At 58.8% G+C, this 12,030-nt stretch overlaps 5 protein-coding genes across 5 annotated transcripts; 1 reads left to right on the top strand and 4 right to left on the bottom strand.

The window, feature by feature from the left end:
• Positions 1-267: 267 nt before the first annotated feature.
• On the bottom strand, positions 268-994 carry J3D65DRAFT_641626 (uncharacterized protein). Its single transcript, XM_066801906.1, has 3 exons — positions 731-994; positions 371-672; positions 268-311 (listed from the first exon to the last, which is right to left on the bottom strand). The coding sequence occupies exons 1-2, from the start codon at positions 922-924 to the stop codon at positions 375-377; spliced, it is 492 nt and encodes a 163-aa protein (XP_066650276.1). The 5' UTR covers positions 925-994; the 3' UTR covers positions 268-311; positions 371-374.
• A 1,502-nt stretch (positions 995-2,496) lies between these two features.
• J3D65DRAFT_561962 (Ca/Cm-dependent protein kinase B) lies at positions 2,497-3,885 on the bottom strand (the record flags this gene model as incomplete). The annotated part of the gene is made up of 4 exons (XM_066797542.1): positions 2,497-2,652; positions 2,698-3,136; positions 3,203-3,533; positions 3,591-3,885. The coding sequence occupies 4 exons, from the start codon at positions 3,883-3,885 to the stop codon at positions 2,497-2,499; spliced, it is 1,221 nt and encodes a 406-aa protein (XP_066650277.1).
• Positions 3,886-5,776: 1,891 nt separating this feature from the next.
• J3D65DRAFT_607591 (uncharacterized protein) lies at positions 5,777-7,015 on the bottom strand (the record flags this gene model as incomplete). Its single annotated transcript, XM_066798515.1, has 3 exons — positions 5,777-6,394; positions 6,444-6,926; positions 6,998-7,015. 3 exons carry the CDS (start codon positions 7,013-7,015, stop codon positions 5,777-5,779), a joined length of 1,119 nt encoding a protein of 372 aa, XP_066650278.1.
• A 680-nt stretch (positions 7,016-7,695) lies between these two features.
• Positions 7,696-8,112, top strand: J3D65DRAFT_672302 (uncharacterized protein; the record flags this gene model as incomplete). The annotated part of the gene is made up of 2 exons (XM_066803476.1): positions 7,696-7,704; positions 7,780-8,112. 2 exons carry the CDS (start codon positions 7,696-7,698, stop codon positions 8,110-8,112), a joined length of 342 nt encoding a protein of 113 aa, XP_066650279.1.
• Positions 8,113-9,127: 1,015 nt separating this feature from the next.
• J3D65DRAFT_162072 (uncharacterized protein) lies at positions 9,128-11,235 on the bottom strand. The gene is made up of 2 exons (XM_066794175.1): positions 9,623-11,235; positions 9,128-9,573 (listed from the first exon to the last, which is right to left on the bottom strand). The coding sequence occupies exons 1-2, from the start codon at positions 11,059-11,061 to the stop codon at positions 9,324-9,326; spliced, it is 1,689 nt and encodes a 562-aa protein (XP_066650280.1). The 5' UTR covers positions 11,062-11,235; the 3' UTR covers positions 9,128-9,323.
• Positions 11,236-12,030: the final 795 nt, after the last annotated feature.

Below are 12,030 nucleotides of genomic sequence, written 5' to 3' on the forward strand. Positions count from 1 at the left end.
ACGAGGGATAAGAGGAGGGGCTGGCTACGTAAGGTGTGCCGTGCTGGTGACAAGACGCGGGCGGACACGAGGTCGGAAACAAGCAGAATAGTGGCGTGGTGGCGCAAGTGAGAGAAGATGATTGTGGTTCGCTGGCTGGCTGCCGTCCGATGTTCTGACAAATGGGGAAATTTTCCCCTTTCGGGCTATTAGCTGGATGTATGTGAGGATGTGTTTGTATTCTGTGAATGATGGATTTGACTTGTCTATCAGTGAGGAGACGAGGATGCGATCGAAGAATTTGTCGCCCAGGCGTGTATGCGGCCTGGTGCCTCTGGCCAGTGTTAGTCGCAATCTGACAACGGACACTCTTACGGGGGAATGTACTCACTGCTTTATCCAGAGGGGCCGCCCTGTTCTCCAATCGACATACGGCTGAGGCCACCACCCTCCTCATCGCCCTCTTCGTCACACTGCTTCATGGCGTCCTTGATGATTGCCGTTTGGATTTGGCTATCCGGCATGCCTCTGAGGCGCCTCTTCTCCTCGTCCTCGTGCTCCTGTGCCTTCTTCAGCCAGCGGTGCGCCTGGTCGTGCATCTTCTCGAAGAAAGCGACAAGGTCGCCATGATGATCCAAGACTGCGCTTTCGATCAAGCGCTTGTAGGTTGCAACGGCCTCTTGACCATGCTCCCTGTGATCATTAGCTCTCGAACAGTGTTCAGTGACAAACTCGGGCTGGAAGCGCTTACACTGCGTGATCGTCGGACTTGGTCAGCAGCAGGTTCATGTTGGCCCGGTGGAAGTCGCCCAGCCTGGACTCGAGCAGGATGCGTCGAGCCATGCGCCAGCCGGTCTCCTCATCGCCCTCGCGGCATTTCTGCCAGGCTGCCTCGCAACGCGCTTTGATGGCGAGGTTGAAGTTGGACTGGGTTGGGGATGTCATGGCGTTCGTGGGTGTGTTGAGAGAAGGGTGGCGAGGAAGAAGAGAGGAGAGAAAAAAGCAGAGGTGTGGGCGCTGCTGGTAGGGAAGGAGTGATGGTGAGTAAGAGAAAGAGACAGGGCGGGGGGACAAGGAGAATTGAAAGTGACTGTCGCTCCTCCAGTCGCGCCGTTTGTCCTGGCGATACAAGGTTGCCTCAGGAACACAAACCCACGGTTTTACAGCTCTTTGCCCAATCGATGACTGTGACCTAGATGATATTTTCTGCCGCTATACTCCTACTGAGCTAAAGCGGCCAAGCACACTTGACTCTGGATGCAGCTTCTCAAGCGCCAACTCCTCATGCAACGGCTTCTCAAACATTCCTGCTTTTCAAGCATTGCCTTCTTCAGTGCAAGCTCTAGACAGGGAAAAGAATTGTATGAAGTTGTCCGGTCCTCAAGCAAAGGCTGGTACGAGGGAAACAGTACTGTTGTTGTAACCAAGGTCGACCGATTATGCTAACCTCAAACAAATGGAAGCAGTGCGAAATCCGCACACCACTGACAGCAAGAGCTCACGCCGTGCAAACAAAAACTTTTCGGCACTCATATAAAATGTCGTCCACGACCACCACACCCAAGTCGCCGTGTAAGTGGGCTGACCAGAGGTGACTGTCAACGGACAACGTCAAGTCTTCAACTAGACTGACCCGTCCATCCTTCTCCGCCTTCTTCCAAGCTCCCCGCTTCCCTTCCAGCTTCCATTTCTCTTCAACCCCTTGGCTTACGTGCGCACTTACGTGAAACAGCTTTAGATCATCTCTGACATACGGGTCAGTGTCGTTCCGGTAAGAAGCAAAGGGTCCTGATCAAACTTCCATCACCAAGTTGAGCTTTGGGACTGACCAACGCGACAGGTGTTCTCAAACCCCCCCGGCGCTTCATTCACCAACGTCGAGAGCGTTTCGCCTCACAGCCCCACATAGTCAAGCCGTGTCTTTGGAAAGGTGCCGATCACAACTTCAGTGGTAGTTGAATCGAACACGGACACTTTCAGACAGGTCAACTTCAAAGCGCCACCGTCGGGGCCGTTAGGATGTCACGGATGCGTCGGTGACGTCTCCCGATCCAAAGCGCAACAAGGGCAAAGGCCCTCGGACCCTCGACAGTGACTACGCCTAGGTAGTACTCAAGTTGGTTGATGGGCAGGTAAGTATGTAGATATCGCTCAACCCAGCCGCCGCCGCCCATGCGCTCCCGGTGCAAATATCAAAAAGGACCAAATCATTGATCTGGCCGCTCTGCCGCCGTTCCTCTCTGTCTGCCTACTTACCTGTCTGTCCGTCCATCTGTCTGTCCGTCTGTCTGTGTATATCGAAATCCAAACCCAGCAAAGCCCAATCCCAACCCCAACCCCAAATCGAAGCCAATTCGAAGCTAATTGTGCGGAAATGCCCCTCTCCCTCTCCCTTTCCCTTTCCCTCTCCCTCTCCCTCTCCCTCTCCCTCTCCCTCTCCCTCTCCCGCGCCCCCTCTCGTCACACTGAGGAGCAACAACAACAGCAGCAGCAGCAGCAGCAGCATCCACAATCAAATTACCTCGCCCTCCACATGCCCTCCTGCGTCTCGCGGATCCGGCGCTCCTGGCTCCGAATCATCTCCTCCGTCTGCCCGCGGCCATCAGCACGGCCATCAATATCCATGCGATCGCCGTCGGCGTCGCCGTGTCCACCACCACCACCGCCAGCATGCTCCGGATCCGGCTGCGCCTCGCCGCCGACAATGACCTCCGGCACAGGCGGCGCGCCGCGGGGCGGCTCATTCGAGCGGGCGCCATCCATGACCGCGGCGCCGCCGCCCGCGCGCAGCTGATTGATGGCGCGAATGGTATCGATCGCGGCGTGCAGGGTGCGGCGCGCATTGAAGTTCTTCTTGACGGTGGGCAGCAGGTCCTCCTTGCCGCCGGCGGCCGTGGCGACGGAGTTGGTCGAGGGATCCGCGATCCAGGGGTGCGAGAGGGCGTCGTGCGACGACATGCGGTGCAGCGGGTCGACGGTGAGGCAGCGCCGGATGAAGTCGCGCGCCGTGCTGGACACGCCGCGCCAGTATTCCAGCGGCGTGAAGCTGTAGTCGGCCACCAGGATTGCTTGCATTTCTTCCAGGTTGCTGTCTCGGTCGAAGGGCGTGTAGCCGCAGAGCAGGAAGTACGTTATCACGCCGATGGCCCATATGTCGCTGCGCGAGGGGGTTGGTCAGTCAGATACGTTGAAAGTGGGGAGGGAAAAAAGAGGGTGGTCATACACCGGCTTCCCGTGGCCCGTCTTCTTGAAAATCTCGGGCGCCATGTAGCCCGGGGTGCCGCAGGTGGTGGTCAGGACGTGGAACTGCTCCTCGTCCATGATACGGCTGAGGCCAAAGTCGGCAATGAGTAGGTCGGCGTTGTCCTCGGGCGTGCGGAACAGCAGGTTCTCGGGCTTGAGGTCGCGGTGCACGATGCCGTGGTCGTGCAGGTACGCAACCGCCGACAGCGTCGCGCGGATCAGGTCGGCCGCGTCCGACTCGTAGTAGCTGCCCTTGCGGCAGATGCGGTCGAAGAGCTCGCCGCCCAGCGCGAGGTCCGTGACGAGGTATACTGCCGGGCTGTCAGTCTGGTCGCATGTAATGTCTGCCCATCCTCTCCCAAACTTACGGTTGTTCATCGTCTCGAAATAGTCCACCAGCGTCAGGATGTTCTGATGGCCCATGGAGACGCGCTTGAGCACGGCAATCTCATTGCGCACCATGTGCTCGCGGCCGGCCATCAAGCGCTTGTTGATGACCTTGGCGGCGTAGTAGCGGCCGGTGTCAATGTGCACGCACTCCTTGACCACCGAGTAGCTGCCCGCGCCCAGCGTCTTGCCCGTCTTGTAGCGGCAGGGTTGGATGGCCGCCTGTTGTTGCGGCGTCGTCATCTGGGGCGCTTTGCCATTGGACGTTGCTGCCATGGCTGTGGTGGTGGTGTTGCGCTGTGTCAATTGGTACGTGGTGTTGTTGGAGCTCCAGTCGACGCCTAGTCAAAGAGCCAGCTAAATAATTGATCTTCTTTTCAGCCTCCTTTGCCTTGGAATCGAAAAAGTGCTTCCTTCTCTTCCGGGTCTTGTCTCTCGCCTCGTCCCGTCCCGTCGGGTACGCGCCGTCGAGTCGGGTATTTTGATATCTCTTCCCAATCTAGCAACCGAGCAAGCAGCGAGCGGCGTTTTCCAAAAAGCGCCGTCTGTAGCCTCACAACCGTGTGGAAGCTATCCAAATCCAACACAAGACCAAAGATCTCCCAAATTCTCAGGTCTTTCCCTTTTTCCCCGTCTGTTCCCTCTTTTATTCCTTTCTCTTCCTTTCCTGTACTATCCACAGCTCTCGAAACAAACCAGCCCGACCGTATCTGTGTCTCAAAAACCGACCCAACGACGACTGGGGCGGCGGGGTCCGCAGAACGAGTTCGACCGTCCTCTGCGCTTCTGGGCGCTGTGGTCGAGCTCGGATTGGAGGTCGAGTAGGGGGAGATATGGCGAGCGAGCGCTGCCTCCGTGGACGAGGTGCTGACGAAGAAATCTGGTCGCCCAGGTGATTGGGCGGTAGTCCAGGTAGGTATGCAGATTGCGCGCTGGCGGGCAGGCAGGCTGGCAGGCAGGCTGGCTGGGTCGATTGAGCAGGGTTCCGTCGGCCAGTAAGCAGGCAGTCAGTGAGTCCGAGCAGCTGGCGAGCGCGGTCGAGAAAGCGAGCGGTGCGCGGTGCAACAGGGCTGATATCGACGCTCAGATTATTCACAGGAAAGGCCGTGGGAGGTGGAGGAGAAGGCGGTGGTGGTAGCGGGAACAGTGGCAGCTCCGCAAGGTGTCAGTCCGTGTGTCCTCCATCAGGCTGAGATGGGCACCTGCACAGCTGCAGACCAGTGAGAGGTGGGCTGGCTCTCCGTCCCCTCCCTGTCCGCGGCCGCCGGGTAGCATGGGTGAGGTGGGGTGAGCCGTGAGGCAGCCCTGCCTCCACTCACCACAGCCCATCTGTCACGTCAAGGTAAACGCGTGTAAGCTTTGCGTGGCATGTATAACCCACAGCCAGAAACGTCATTGTCCACAAAACAACGTGAGTGTATAAAAATTCAGATCAGAAGTGCATTCCCCTCCTCATCCTCCTCATTCGCTATTTGTTTGCTTGCTTGCTTACTCTGTCTCTGCCTATACCTAGCCTGCCGCCATACCGAATCCCTCCGTAACTCGTAAACTCCAGTCAACGAATCAACCGAGGAAAAAAGAACAAAATCCGCATCAATCCCTGCCCATCTCCCCTCGCGACTCCTAGACTACCTTGCGCAAGAAATGAAAAGGGAACAAGGAGGGGGAGAAGGGAAGAGTGAAAAAGACAAGAAAACGGAGCAAAAACAGCAGAACGCCATGGCCTCTTTCTCGCCTACACCAATAGTCCTGGGTAGAACTGACCTACTTCCTTCATTCGTGTTGTTGATGATGATGAAAATGATGAAGAAAACGACGATAGGGATGATATGATGATGATGATGATGAAAATGATATGATGGAGAAGAGAAGTGAGAAGAGAAGTGAAGTGTTTTGGCTCTTCTCTCACACACCCAAGGTAGGTAGTAGACACGCTGCTGCTGTGCGGTGCTGGGCTCTAAAATCAACGGGACCTCATCAGGACCGCAAATTTCTCAGCTAGCCCCGAGACGCTCCTCTCCTCTCCTCCCAACACGCCTGCCTACGCCTACGCCACGGCACATGCACTGCCGGCATCATAACCAGCAGCAGCAGCAGCAGTAGCATTGGGTGCCAAAAACAAACGAAAATAACAACGCCGCCACGCCAGGCCAGACCACGCCAGCTCCTACACGGCCGTCCCCGGAGTCTCGCCCTCCGCAACGACCGGCACGTTCAACCCGCGATTCGAGCTCTGCAGCACCAGCTGCTCGTGCCTGCGCGCGCGCAAGAAATCCGACACGGACCGTATCAGGATGAACCAGCCGACGATCATGAGGATGTAGGCCAGCCACTCGCTCGTGCTGATGCCGCCCGCGCCGCCGCCCATGCCGCCGTCGCCGGCGCCCGCCACGTCGTCCGGGTCGAAGTCGACCGTGTTGGGGTCCTTGGGCGGGTCGCTGAACGAGCCCGGTGAGGCGCTGCCACTGCTGCTGCTGCCGCCGCCGCCACCAACCACGTCCGAGCCTGATGTTGCGGCGCCTTTCATTGTGAAGCCATATTGCACGAGGGTGATGCCGAGGCCGGCGCGGGCGCCGTTTTTGGCCGCGTGCGTCGTGTGGAGCAGGTAGGTGAGGAGGAAGCCGACGAGTTGGAAGGCCATGCTGATGATGGCGTTCCAGATGAAGGAGAAGACGGAGCCGACGGGGAGGCCGTCGACAAACACTTCGTCCGTGTGCAGCCCGGGGGCGAGGATGGTGGTTTCCCAGTAGGGAGGCGTTGCGTCTGCTGCTGCTTGCTCATACGACTGGAGTATCGTCAGTACAATCCCATATCGTGGGACTAGGCATACGCACCGGAGGCTTCTCCTCCACTTCTTCGCCTCGCGTCGGCTTTGCGCTCAGATTGGCAAACACGCCATCGTTGCCCACGCCGCCGCCCACGACCCGCCCATTCGCGTTCGCGCCGGGCCCAAACGCCGGCAGCTGAGTGACGCGCCGCTCTACTGGCCGCGGCGGCGTGAGAGTGCGATGCTGCGAGCTCGACTCGCCACTGTCGCTGCTGTGGTCTCGGCTCGACTCCGGCTGGCCGCGCATGAGGCGCTGGCGGTCGTCGGGGCCGTCGTGGTCGTCGTCCGAGTCGTCATCGTCCGACGGGCTGGCAAACGTGTCTTCGAGTTCGCGGTCGGCCGTGGTCGGGGCCTTGGGCCGCGGGGACGACGAGCGGCTGTGGAAGGAGGGAGGTGGCGACGAGGGTATCGGGTAGTGCTGGTGCTGAGGTGACAGCGACGCAGCGGCCGGGGCGTTTTCTACGTGATCATCGTCGTCGTTGGCGGACAGCTGCAGCGGCGAGCGTTAGCAGGGGGCAAGCCGGGGCGGTGGTGTTGGGTTGGCGGTTGTTGTGGGCTTACCCGCTGGTATCGAGGCATCCTTCGACGTCGGTCGGTCGCAAAGGGCTCAGGGAGTAGGTAGTTGGGATCGGTCGGGTTGCGGAAGCGGGGTATCAGGAGAAGAGCAAAATGCAGGGCTCGTCGTAAAAGTGTAGAAAGGCAGACGAGAAAAGGAAACGGACAGGATCGGCAAGGACGCGCGAGATGAGGAGCACGGAGGACGGAGGTAGGATGGGGTGGGTTAAGGCTGAGTGCAGTGGTTGTGTTGTCTTCCTTGCCGGTGGAGGGGCCGGGAGCGACGGACGGGCGACGGGGGGCGCTGTGTTGCGGCGGCTGTCTGGAGTGCTTCTAGACGACACAACAGCCTGGGACGAGCCGCGGAGACGAGGAGGCCGAGGAGCAGGCAGGTTGCGCAAGAGAGGTAGAGTGCAGGTAGAATCTGTAGAGATGGACAGGCGACAAACAGAGCGAGTGAATGGAGCGGAGGCTGGGGCTTAGCAGCAGCCGAACATGGACCAAAGACGGACAGACTGCGCCTCCGCCGGGCTCTGTTGGCGCTAGTCCCCAGTCGCGCGCGTCATCAATCTCATTGGATCTGCATTCTTGGACGTGTGTGCAACGAAAACACAGTCAAGTCCGCAACGACACTTCGCAACAAGCTCCCAATAAATCAATCTGCGCCCGGCCATTTCTCCAACTCCCCAAGCGCAGCCGCAAACATGTCGACCGTACGCTGCACTCCCATTCCACCCCATCACCGCCAAAATGAAAAAAATCAATTCTAACCACCACACGCCCACCAGACCCCCGTCGCCCGCCACTACGCGCGCATCATGGCCAAATGGCCCGCCGACCCACTGCGCCCAGCACTCTCCTTCCAAAAGGCACTCGCCGCGCACCAAAAGTCTGCCGCCACGCCGCAGCAGCAGCAGCAGAACAAAGACGTCAACGCCCTCTACTCGCTGCTCGACGACCGCTACAAGCGCGCCTACCCGCTGTCGGCGCGCTTCCTCAAGCCCAACTCCAAGGCCTCGTACTACGACGACCTGGTCGCCGAGCTGGAGCGGAGCACGCATCGCAACTGGTGGCAGGGCTTCGTCACCAAGTTGAAGGCGCGCCTGCGGTTTGATTCGTAGACGAGGAACGGGCGTGGTAGAGAAAGAACATGGGACTGGGACATTCGGGAGTACGGCGTTTGGGTGATGCATGTATTCATTTGACGAGTTTGAAAAGGGTTATGTACGGCACTACATACAGTGTCCGGCGTGCGCAGACTAGCCGTTCGTCCGCATGGCATGAGAAGACGGATACATCCTCGCCATTGCAATGTAAAGTCAGGAATCGTTGCTTGCTATACACAAGGTATCTGGTAGTTGGCTGGAGGCTGGCTCAAGGCAAGAACACTCACTCATCGCATCGCATCTGTCAAACGGCGCCACGGCGCGGCGCGGCGCGCAAAAAAAGAGTGGAGACCGATGTCTGCCGCGGTGGAGCTGGAGATCTCCCTGTCTTGGCTTCGTGACGAGCGAGGCGACCATCGCCATCAACATCGCCTGCTCGCGCCGTTGGTCGCCCGTCTAGTGTTTCCTGGCTGGCACTTACCAGGACTCACGCACTGCCAACCTACGTAGCTCTTCTTGTTCATTTCACAATGTGGGGTTTTGTTGGTTGTCGACGCTAACTCGGCCTGATATCTAATGTACAAACAATGCAGCGAGATGTAGGTAATGCAGTCGGCCCAATAACGCGGCCAGGCAGAAGAGGAAGAAACGACAAAACGAAAGACGCAGCGCCCCCGTCACCGCTGCAGTCAACCCTTTCCCAAGGCCGTGCCAATGAGGCAAGAGGACGTTGCGCGAGGACGACGCTACGTTACCATATGCATGACAGAAGAGAAAAGAAAGAGGAGCGGCACGAGCCAAACCTCTTTGTGTCTGCCAGATCTGACCTGGCATGAACCCGCCGCTTTACCCAACCAAACCACACGCAGCACCGCTCATTATTGACATCAAGCATCCATCCCGTCAGTCAATCAGACGACCGTGTAAAGACAGCCGTCTCTGGATAAGAAAACCGACGCCAGAAGCTGTGCAAGTGGTCGAATGCTCCACGACAAAAGTGAAGGAAAAGGGTGACTGAAATGTCGACCCAGCAAGGAGAAAAAAGTTGCAAGTCAATGAGGAAGAGAAAAAAGACTTGCAAACAAAAGGTCTCTAGGGTGGTTGATGTGTCCACGCCGGATGCCCGCTTTCCTGTTTTGTGCAGAGAGAAGTGACCGAAATTGAATGGGTGGAAGAAGCTGAGAAAACCAGGCAAAATTAGGACAGCATGACAGTCGCTTGACAGCCTATGTCATGTACGGAGCGCGCTGAATGGCAGGCTTCGTGTTGGCAAGACCGGCCGCAATCTTTTCACGCTCGAGCTTTTCCTGCTCCATCATGGCACGGTCGGCCTTGGTGACACGAGGTTTGCGGGTGGTCATGCCCCCGCGAGAGCCACGACCTCCACGAGAGCCGCGACCAGATGCTGCGTCCCCACGTGTCGTGCCGCCTCTGCCTCTGCCTCTGCCACGACCACGAGCCACGGTTCCATCGGCCCTGTACACGCATTAGTCAGACGCCAGAAGATGATTGGGAAAGTTCAAACCTTTCAATGGTTGGCTTCTCGCCTTGAACGAGCAGCGGTCCACTGTAGACGAAGAAGCCATCCTTGGCCATGAGGGCAGACTGAGTCCACGCCAGCTCCGTATCGTCGATAAAGTCGTCATCCTTGTCATAGTCCTCGACCTTTTTCTTTCTTTGCCGTTTCTTGCCGTCAAGCGTCAAGTCTTCCTCGGCTCCGCCCATTTCAACGTTGCTCTCGTTTTCAGAGAGGTCGACAGACATGTCGTCAGCGGAGCCTCCCGCAGATCCCTTTTCCAGCGCAGCAGTCGCGGCGGCCATCTGGCGTCGACGCTCCTTGGCGGCGGCGATGCGAGGATGCAGGGCGGCGAAGCCATACTTTCTCTCCACCTCCTGAGCAAAGTTGATGGTCACGTTGTTTCTTCCCTTGAGAGGAAACGTCAGCCAGATGTTGGTGCCCTCTTCCTTGGGCTTGGTAGAGGGTGCGCCTCCAAGCGGCATGCCAGCAAGCAGGCCACTGCCGCTGGGCAGGGGAGGAGCTTCTTTTTGCTTGGATGCTTTGGGCGGAGCTGTTTGCGCTGGAGCCGACGAGGCCGGCGTGGATGCTGCAGACTCCTTCTTGACCGCGGGTGCCGGTTTGGTGGGAGCCTCCGTCTGCTCGATGCCTTCCATGGGCGAAGCAGTCATTGGCGGTGGTTTGGAGCTTTGCGCCGTCTCACTCGGCGGCGGTCCAAAAGGATTCGGCCTTGCCGTAGGGGGAGCAGGTGACGCAGGCGCGGACGTGACAGACATTGGCGGGTGGAATCGGGACTGCTGCGACAAGTGGGATTGCGAGGGTACGGAAGGAGGATCAATCAACGAGTTGATCGAGGGCGATGCGCTTGCTCGATTGACGACACGGGCCGGGGGCGAGACGGGCGGCATGCTGCTCGCGTGAGAGTTTTGCGAGGCAGGGACTGTAGAGGAGCGGATGGGGTCGTATAGCTGGCCGCTGGATGCAGGGCGCGGGACTGACGAGTGGGCAGCGAGGTGAGTAAGGGCAGGGTTTGGGATGGGGTCCGGGGTTGGGGCGACCAAATCGGTAATCTTGGACTGCTTGTGTGCAGCGGCGGCGGACTGCTGTGGCTGGGCCGACTTGTCATCATCGGCCATCTTTCTTTTTTTGCGCTGGGTGGGAGGGGCATTAGGGTCCTTGGGAGCGCGAGGCTTGCGGGTGGGCTTGGGCTTGTCTTCGCCGTTTTGCTGTTTTTTGCGGCCGCGTTTGGCGGGCGCGGTGGTTGTGGGGGGCGCATGGTTGGCTTGGGAGGTGGTGTTGGCGGGTGCGGTGGTGGGGGCTTCAGAGGATGCAACACCAAGCGGCAGCGGCATGTGGCCGTTGTTGCTGTGGGCTGGAGTGGTAGACGAGGGGGCGGCCATTTCCGGGCTGCCTGGCGGGGAACTCAGTTCGTTTGAACTAGACTCCATTACGAAAGAGTCCAGACGGCCCTGAACCGAAACAACGACGGGCTACACCAGCCAGAGACGACTCCACCACCGAGACGGAGAGCGGGCTGCGACGACGTTGCGAGTGGGCGGGCGATGGGAGCAGACGGTCGCAGGCGTAAAAGGAGCAAATGAAGCGGTGGAGCTTGATGGGCGGGATGCGCTGGCGGCGAAAAGACGATGGAGCTGATGAGGGCGAACAGCCAAAAGAGAACAGGATGCAGAGGAGAGAGTTGAGAAGAGAGGAGGAGGAGGAGGAGGAGGTGGAGGAGAGAGAGACGGCGAAGGCGAAGGACAGGAGGGCGTGCCGTAGACGTGGAAAATAGCTTGCTAGGCAGGCATACGTTTCGGCGACCCTAACCAAGCTGCCGCGGGGACTGACACCGACCTACGGTATTTACTGAATATCAGCCCTGCCACACTGCACGGCAGTCTCAGGCACGCCCTGTCCTGCGCTGCGACGCCTGCGCTGCCCTGCCCTTCCCTGCGTCGGCACCGCCCGGCGCGGCTGGAGAGAGGTGGTGCTCTGTCTGGAGTAATAAAGGGACACGGCAAACAGCCCGAGACATGGAGTTTGTTTCTTCTCACGTCGTTTTCTACTGCTGCACGAACATGATTTGATGACGGAAACCATGGTCGACACCAGCCACAGCAGCCACAGCAGCCACCCAGACGGGGCGCTAGCGCAAGCGGCTCACCGCCCGCGGCAGCTCACCAGGCACCGGCACTTGAACGGCTTGCAGTCTCCGCCAGTGAAGAGACGCAGTGTCGACATTCACGGCGCCAGTCCCGGATTCACTATACAGAGAAGCATCGTAGAGTGGTGGAATAAACTCAAAAGTAGGTGCTGCAAAATGATGTGTGAGTAACCCGAATAGGAAATTGCCTGTTGTGCTCCTTCCTTGCCCGAGCCACGGCCCGCACCATCCGGTGGCCCCTGCGCCAACTTAG

Source organism: Phyllosticta citribraziliensis (assembly GCF_038025025.1).
Source record: "Phyllosticta citribraziliensis strain CPC 17464 chromosome Unknown J3D65scaffold_15, whole genome shotgun sequence".
Classification (NCBI taxonomy): Eukaryota; Fungi; Ascomycota; class Dothideomycetes; order Botryosphaeriales; family Phyllostictaceae; genus Phyllosticta; species Phyllosticta citribraziliensis.